The 9147-nt window shown below is 39.6% G+C and overlaps 1 protein-coding gene across 1 annotated transcript in view; it reads right to left on the bottom strand.

Moving 5' to 3' along the window:
* PKHD1 (PKHD1 ciliary IPT domain containing fibrocystin/polyductin) overlaps positions 1–9147 on the bottom strand; it is a 669991-nt gene that overhangs the window by 556796 nt on the left and 104048 nt on the right. Inside the window, exons 24-27 of the mRNA XM_069070581.1 lie at positions 6641–6825; positions 3825–3947; positions 2588–2693; positions 1862–2140 (exon numbers count right to left, since the gene is read on the bottom strand). Of these exons, the coding sequence (XP_068926682.1) occupies positions 1862–2140; positions 2588–2693; positions 3825–3947; positions 6641–6825 (693 nt within the window). The remainder of the gene's footprint in view (positions 1–1861; positions 2141–2587; positions 2694–3824; positions 3948–6640; positions 6826–9147) is intronic.

A 9147-nucleotide genomic window follows, 5' to 3' on the forward strand; every position in this document is an offset into this window, starting at 1 on the left:
CAGCTGAAAGAGGTTTCTTCCTTTTTAAATATTCCTAAAGCACTGTCGATCTCTCTTTCACCCGCTGTCAGATTCTGCCTTGCGCAATACTTACTTGTGTATGTGTGACTCATAGTCTTTCCCCTCCCTTCTTTAGACTATAAGCTGGTTGAGGATAAGATGCATCATTTTCATCTTTTTACCTTAACAACCTATCATAATGACTTGCACATATCAGGCACTGCCCCCTTTCTTATATGAACATTTTATTTGCTGAAAGTGGCAGAAAATAAACATTTTAAATGAAACAGAAAAAATAAGCATAAGGATAAACATGAATTGTGTAAAAAAAATTTTTAAACAAAATCTAACAGAAAAACAACCCCTCAGATAAATATTGTGAGAACAGCAACTGAAAAGCAAAAGTACTGGATGATGTTAGAGATCGATGATATGCAGTTTCCCAGCATCTAATTTGAACATGACTATTTTCAGTATTTGAGAGTTTGTGACTGTGAAACTTTGAATCAAAGAAGTATGGTGGTAAGAATGGTAAGGATCAAAATCAGAGTGATGGCCATGAAAGTAGATAGGAAGAGCCCATATGGGAGGCATGTGGCTGAGCATTTGGCAACTGATTCAAAGTATGGAATGAGGGAGAGGGTGATTTCTAAATTAGGAAGGGGAAAGGAGGGGAGGGGAAAGGAAGGGAAGGGAAGGGAAGGGAAGGGAAGGGAAGGGAAGAAAAGAAACAAGCAGACAGGAGTAGAACCAAGAGTAGTGTCCTGAAAACTTAGAAAGAAAAGAGTATCAAGGAGAAGAGCATAGTCATTTTATTTATTACATTTGTGTACATTTTATATACTTATATGTGTATATAGTGTCTTCCCTGATAGACTGTCATCTCCTTGAAAGTAGGAACTATTTCATTTTTATATTTATATCCCCAAAGTCTAGCACAGAACTTCTTACATAGTATCACACAAATATTTATTGATTTCATTGATTGATTAATAGATTGATTGAAGGCTTCATGAAGAAGATGACAGCTGATTTGCATTTTGAAGGATGGGTAGGACTTCGAAAGGCAAAATTGGAGGAGGGGGAAGAAGGGAAGGAAAATTTAAACACAGTAAAGGCCTGTACAAAAGCCTGGAGATGGGAAATCTTATTATATGTATAGGGTAAGGAACTAAGGACATTGCTACTAAGTCATTTTTCAGTTGTATCTGACTCTCTATGACCCCATTTGGAGTTTTCTTGGCAAACATACTGGAATGGTTTGCCATTTCCTTCTCCAGCTCATTTTACAGGTGAGAAACTAAGGCAAACAGAGTTAAAGGTCTTACCCAGAGTCACAAGCTAGTAAGTGTCCGTGGCCAGCTTTGCACTCACAAAGAAGAGTCTTTCTGACTCCACACCCAGCACTCTATCCACTGAGCCACTTAATTGCTAGTTAGGGATGGGAAAGTGGTAAATAATCCAGTTTGCCTAGAGCATGTCATATGTGAAGGGAAATAACATAAAATAAATCTGGAAAGCAAGAGTGGTGACAGATCATTTGAAAAGTTTTAAATGCCAGTCTGGGTAGTTAGCCAAAATAGAACATTTTCAAAGTCCTACCAAGATGTGTTTAAGGGTCCAAATGTTTGCTGTTCATTTCCACATTCATTTATTCAACAGACATTGACCATGTGAGGTAAAATTCATTAAAGGAAATTCTGATATTAGGAAATTGAAAGTAGCAAACCACAGCAGACATTAGGATATTCAAACACATTTGCCAATGCCTGCTAGTTCTCTTAGAACAGCCCCAAAGCCCTGTGATCTCAATATCAGTTTCAGGGAATCAAGTGGATTCTTGTTTCTTCTCCAAACTTACCAATCTCTGGAGCTACAGAAGGTTGCACTACTTCTAGTTTGGGTTCAATGTTGAAGTAGATGCCTTCCCCTCCACTGACATTGAGTGCAAGGCCAAAATGCCTCACCAGCACCATGACCTGATACTCTCCAATTGGTAATAAGCCTATCTGGCAGGTCACGAAAGTTTGGTTGGAGAACATGACTTCACAGATCTGTTGATTCACCTCAATCTTCAAAGCTTTAGAGTCACCAGGAAAACCAGATCCCATGATACAGATCAGCAGGTTAATGTCATCATCTGACAGAAGAAATGAAGCAAATATACCCAATGAACCACCTCCCAGTGATTTGAACTCATGAAGAAGAATCTTCCTAACTTCAGACCCAGCACTCTATGCCCCAAGAATCCATGCTGCTTGCATTTCACAGTTCTTACCAGAAATGTTGCAGATAGAGAAACTTTCCACTTTGCCTCAATCCCTAATTAATCAATCTCTCAGCACCCAGTAAGCACCTGCTATTTGCCAGAAGGGCAACTAAGTGGCACGGCAGAGAGAGAACTGGGCTTAGAGTCAGGAAAACCTGAGGTCAAATTGAGTCACAAAGAGTTGAATGTGACTGAACAATATCAAAAATGTGCTAGAAACCACCCAGCTCTCCCTCTCCCCCAAGCCAAACCCACTTAAGGAAACTCCTTTTGAGTCTAGAACTTGTTTTCCCTAAGATTAAATTGAAAGGATCCTACCATAAGAGTACCAGACAGCTTGAACTAATGGGGTTGATTCTTGGTGGTACTGGAAAGAACAGGAACCCAGACAGTGAGCAGGTGTGTCATTGACTCTCACAGTCACCTGGAGAAACACAGCAGGTACAAAACCATTTTTATGTGAAGCTGATGCCTCCTGGAAAGACCTGACCAAACAGCCTTCTTCTTACTATTCTCATTAAATATCCGTATAGTTATATCTATATAGTTATAGATGTCTTAGGACATTAGGTGTTAGCTGTAAAGTACCTTGTTGTTGTTAAGTCCCCCAAGGTGCAGAATCATTCTGTCCCCTCTCCTGGCATATTTCATAACAATAGTAATAATAATTAGCACTTATGTGTCACCTTAAGAGTTGCGGCCAGGTAGCACAGCGAGTAAGAGCACCGGCTCCAGTGTTGAGAAGACCTGGAGATCAAATCCCGGGCTCAGACACTTAGCACCCACCCAGAAACACCTGACCGTGTAACCTTGAGCAAGTTACTTAACCCCAATTGCTTAGGGGCGGCCAGGTGGCTCATCGAGTAAGAGCACCGGCTCCAGTGTCGGGATGACCTGGACCAATTCCGGGCTCAGATACTCAGCACCACACCCAGAAATAATAACTGGCCGTGTAACCTTGAGCAAGTTGCTTAACCCCAATTGCTTTAAAAAAAAAAAGAAAAAAAAAGATTTGCAGACTCTTTGCAGGTGTTATCTCATTTGACTCTTAAATCAATCCTGTGAAGTTTGTGTTATTATCCCTGTTTTACAGATAAGGACACTGAGGCAATCAGAGGTTAAATGACTTGCCCAGGGTCACCCATATAGTAAGTGTCTGTGGCTGGATTTGAACTCATGTCTTTCTGACTCCCAAGTCCTGTGCTCTAACCACTGTACCACTTACAGCTGCCTCTTGTCCATAATACTTTTGGCCTTGCAGGATTGAACACTTTAGGTGGTGTTATTAACAAATAAATATTTATTAAGCACTTACTGTGTACCACTCATTGTGCCAAGCACTGGGGATAAACAAACAAAAAGGCCAAAGATAGTCCCTACTCTCAAGGAACATGCCATCTGAGACTTCCAATAGGCAAGTGGTACAAATATTAAACCTGTTTTGTTGATAGAAAAACTGAGGTTCTAAGAACTCAATCAAAATAACCAATTTTACAAACAGAGAAGCAGCTAAGTAAATATTAGGAACCACCTTAGGAAACCCCTGCATTCTCACCTGAGGGGATGTGTTGGGAGTGACCAACATATCTCCAAATATAGGTCCAAGAAAAACACCACCATCATAAACTACATGAGTGCTCACAGTTGGATATACACCAGTAAGGTTTTCTGCAGAGACCTGCAATGGTGATAAACATTTATAATGACATAGGTTATTGTTCTTCAGATTAGACTATTTAATAATGAATCTTTGGCCATTCTACTTAAGAAACTGTGGCAGCATAAAAGGGTGGGGAGAATTGGATATAGACCTAGAAACTTGATAGTATAAGGAGTGACTCACGAAAACCCTAGTAGACCTAAGGAATGTTTTGTTTTTGTTGGGATTACACTTTGTGCAAACCACATCCACCTTTCTTTAGATCTCTGTAATATTTTTGTTTCTGGATTGGGATTTGACTGCTTTTTTTGTGTTGAAACTTTATCTTCTTCTAGTCCCCTTGATCATCACCGCCACCCCTAGTCAATATAATAAGTAAGGTTATATGTAGCCAGTATAAGAGAGCAATAGTAGGAAATAAGATTACCAAGAAAAACCTGATAAAAAAAGATCAAAGAAGCATAATTTACAATTTATTTCACATATTAACAAAAATTCACATGCCAGTAATATGTGCTGAATCGGCAGAAGCCCTCTAGGCGTTGCTGTCAGGGTATTTTATCATAGTATGTGAATTCCAGACAAATTCCAGACCTCCACAATTCCAGACCAGCAAAACATCAAAAAGTATTGATAACTTTGAGATGTAACTTAGAAGTTTTACTGATAACTTCAACATGATTTGGATATGTTAATGAACTAAACCCAAGGTGGTACAGATAGAAGTTGGTCTGCTTCCCCAAAAACCCTATCAAAATGAGACCTCAATATCTTGCCCCCAGTATTTTTCCATCTCCACTGGGTCTATGCTGCCTAGTGATCCCAATTCTAATCCATGGTTACATGAGTGATGTTCTCTAAAACTCTTCCCTCTCCATCCTCTTTGCTGCATCGCCTACCTACTTGACTGTTCCATCCCCCACCCCCATACCATCTGCCTCTGTAATCCTTTTTGTCATTTGTCTCAGTCTTTATGGACTTTTTGCCCCCACATACTCTGTGCCTTGTTAAAGTGTGATTGAAAGTTTAAATTAGAAGGACACCCAGAGTCACATCCAGTTATGTCAGAGGCAGGATTTGAATCAGGTTTTCCTGCCTTCAAGACCTGCTTTCTATCTATGTCAATTTCTCTCCCTGTAAAATAAGGGACTTGTTGTCTATAATCCTATAACACAGAAAAAGGAGTAAAATTCCCTAGTTTTTTGCAAAGTAACTCAAAGTATCTGCATGAAGGATATCACAGTAGATCCTTAAAACTTTAACATTAGAAGGGATCTCAGAAGTCACTTAGCTCAATCCACATATAGACAACTATTCTCATTTCAATATGCCCAACAAGGTTTAGATTTTGTTTGAAGATATCTAAAGCAGTGGTTTCTTTTTTTTTGCTTTTTTTTGGAGGGGCAATTGGGGTTAAGTGACTTGCCCAAGGTCACATGGCTAGTATGTGTTAAGAGTCTGAGGTCAGATTTGAACTTAGGTCCTCCTGACTCTAGGGACAGTGGTCTATTCACTTTGCCACCTAGCCACCCCTAAAGCAGCAGTTTCTAAACTGTTTTCTAAACTTCTAAATATACATATATCAATCCCCATAACTTTGTATTTACTTATTTACAAATTATACACATGTACTACTATAGTAGTAATTATAAACATTATAGAATATATAGATGGGGAGAAGATGAAACATTTATTTGATTCCAGATTCAACAGAGTCACTGGAGTTTATTGAGTGGGGAAGTAACATCATAAGATCTGATCTTTAAGACAATCACTTTGACAAATAAACGAAGGATGGATTGGAGAATGGAGAGACTTGAGGCAAGGAAACCAGTTAGAAGGATCCAAGCAAGAGATGAGGAGGTCTGACCTAGTCTGGTGACTATGTGGGACAGAATGGAAAGATGTTGCAAAAGAAGAAATTGTAAGCTTTAACAGCTGATCAGCAGTATTAGGATGATTGAGAATGAGGAACCAAAGATGAAACTTATGTTGTAAAGCTGGGTGCCTGAAAAGATGGTGGTGCCCCAAACAGGAAAAGGAGGGTTCAGAATAGGGGTTGTTCTTTGTGGGGAAGAGGTAATGTCATGAAATTGGTGATGCAGATCAGAACTCATCCATCCCTGCTCATCCTGTGAGGTCCCCCTTTGGCCTACTCAAAAAATGGGTGGAGGAGATATGGGGCTCTTAGTCAATGGTCTCCATCCCAGATGGCCAAGCCTTGCCTTCAAGGTGCATCTACCAAAGTCACTAGGTGACCTGGGGGATAGAGAGGGAATATGATGGCAGGAGAGAGGGCTGTGAAATTTTCCCCTTCTGCACAGTTGGTGCTATGAGTGCCCAGGTAAACTCTTATTTATAACTTTCCTGAGGCTGTAACACCTGACTCAGAAGAGGGGAGGATAAGAAGCGTGCAAAGGAAAGTACAAAGAAGAATGAGCAGGACACAATGGAGAGGAAAGAAGTGGTGTTGTAGATAAAGGTGGTATGATATGCTGGAAACAAACCACATATTTGTCAGGGAAAGGAAGGATGTGACCCATCTTCCCCTCTGTAATAGCAAACTACCTGACCATTAGAATCATATACCTCCCTGACCCAATCCCCACTTCAGAGAGAAGGAACTTGTGAGAAAGCCCTATATAGGTTGGCTAGGTATCATTCACTAGTCATATTAAATCTGCACATTGAAGAAGAAACATTATACATACACTGATGACATTGGGTAAGTCCCCTGTTTGGGACATCCAGGTGAGGGTCCACACATGCTCATAGCAGGTATTTAGGTCTTTCTGCACCTTAAAATCACTGACATCGAACAACTGAGCTGCAAAGTCATCATTGCTGCCCTGTAAGAGCTCACGCAGGTCATGAGCAGAAATGTGCACGGGGATGCCTGTGGAGGGATATTTTCAAATAGTAACCTCACAACATGAAATAACTCACCACAAAGGGTGAGGCAACTGAGAGCACAAACCAAATGTGCTGGAATAGCCCTGGGTTCTCAAAGTAGAAATTCAAGAGAAACACTGAGTCCTATTTAGAGTTCCTTCACACTAGGAAAGTGTCATTTCATAGTGATATTAACTCAATGCCTTTAATCTGCTAGGTGGTACAGTGGATAGAGCACTGAGCCTAGATGCAGGAAGCTGTGAGTTTAAATCCAGCCTCAGACACTTAGTGTGCCTTTGGGTAAGTCACATGCCTTCTGTTTCCTCATCTATAAAATAGAGATAATAATTGCATCTACCTCCTAAGATTGTTGTGAGAATGAAATAATATAATATTTGTAAAGTTCTTAGCACAGTACCTGGCCCGTAGTAGGTACTATATGAATGCGAGTGGTAATGAAGAGAATGATCATTACTGCTGCTCTTTCAGTTGTGTCTGACTCTCTGTGACCCCATTTGGGGTTCTTTCTCTTGGCAAAGATACTGGAGTGGTTTGTAATTTCTTTCTCCAGATCATCTTACAGATGAGGAAACTGAGACAAACAGGGATAAGTGACTTGCCCAGGGACACACAGCTAGTAGTATCTGAAGCCGATTTGAACTCAAGTAGATGAGTTTTTCTGACTCCAGGCCAGGGACTCTATCCACTGCTCCACCTAGCAACCCAAAGGATGACCATTACCACATCATCATCATCATCATCATAGCAACTCATATTTACATAGCATTTAAAGGTCTTCAATGCATTTTCTTTTGTTTTTTTTTTGAGGGGGGAAGGCAAGGCAATTGGGGTTAAGTGACTTGCCCAAGGTCACAAGATCACACAGTGCAATGTACTTTCAAAACAGCAATTTATTTTATTGTCACAATGACCCTAGGAATTATCCTTAATTTACAGATTGAGGAAATGGAATTCAGAGAAGTCGAACAATCTTCTACAGGGGTAGATGGCAGAGGGCTTCCAATCCAGATTTGCCTTAGTCCAAGACTGATATGCTATGCAATGTACCACACTGCCTCTCTCATGGCAGACTGTCAGACAAGACAAACCCATATAAGGCCACCAACCCTGGAATTACATTTCAGATGACATGTTCAAGTCTTGAAAGCTTAATTAAATTTTTTATTTTTACTGAAAAAATCCAAACTGAATTCAGGAAAAGTAAAAAATCTGATCATCTTTCATGTGATCACACATATCAACTGACGCCTATGTCATAGAATAAAAAAGCTGGCTTTGGGGTCAGGGAGTCTCAGTTTGAATCCTGGTTTTGCCATTTCTGCCTGTGAGGTTTTGGGTAGGGCATTTAACATTCCTGGGCCTTATTTTCCTCATCTGCAAAATGAGGCAAGTTGAAATAGACCAGAAGTTAACTTGAGGTCTATGAAATAATTTGTTTAAATGAGAGATAGACAGGCAGGTAGAGAGGCAGACAGATGGATGGACAGGCAGATTAGATAGATAGATAGATAGATAGATAGATAGATAGATAGATAGATAGATAGATAGATAGATAGATAGATAGATGATAGATAGATAGATAGATAGATAGATAGATAGATAGATAGATAGATAGATAGATAACCTTTTTTCAAATCACTGGTTTCCTTTGTAATACTCTTATTTGTAATCTTATTTTATACATTTACAAATGTTATTCTGAGAGACTATCCATATGCTTCAGCAGACTGCCAAAAAGGGGCACACACAAAAAACAGATTAAGAAAGCCTGAACTAAAGGGGCTCTAATGTCCCTTTTAGACCCTATGAGACCAATGAAATGAGGCAGTTCAGTGAGATAACTTTTAAAATCCCTGTCACATCTACATCCTATGATGCCATGACCTACCCTTTACATGTTACCTCATTTGAGCTTTACAAGAGTGAATAGGTGCTATTATTATCCTCATTTTACAGATGAGGAAATCAAGGCTGAGAAAAGTTAAGTAAGTTGCCCAGAGTCACACATCTAGTAAGAGGTAGGATTTCTTCTCAGACTTTTGACTCCCAGTTCAGGACTCTATCCACTTTGTCACTTTGCTGTCTCTAGGTAAGCTATTATTAGTATTATTATGAATATACATCTTGAAATTAGATACATAGATGATAGCTATAGTGAGATATATGATATAGATATAGATGAGATAGATAGATGATAGACAGAGATAGAGAGATAGATGGATAGATAGACAGACAGACAGACAGATAGATAGGTAGATGATAGATAGATAGATAGATAGATAGATAGATAGATAGATAGATAGAT

The sequence above is a fragment of the Petaurus breviceps genome, unplaced genomic scaffold (genome assembly GCF_028583685.1).
Source record: "Petaurus breviceps papuanus isolate PSGF00001 unplaced genomic scaffold, PetGlider_PUasm1.0 90822, whole genome shotgun sequence".
In the NCBI taxonomy this organism is placed as follows: Eukaryota; Metazoa; Chordata; class Mammalia; order Diprotodontia; family Petauridae; genus Petaurus; species Petaurus breviceps.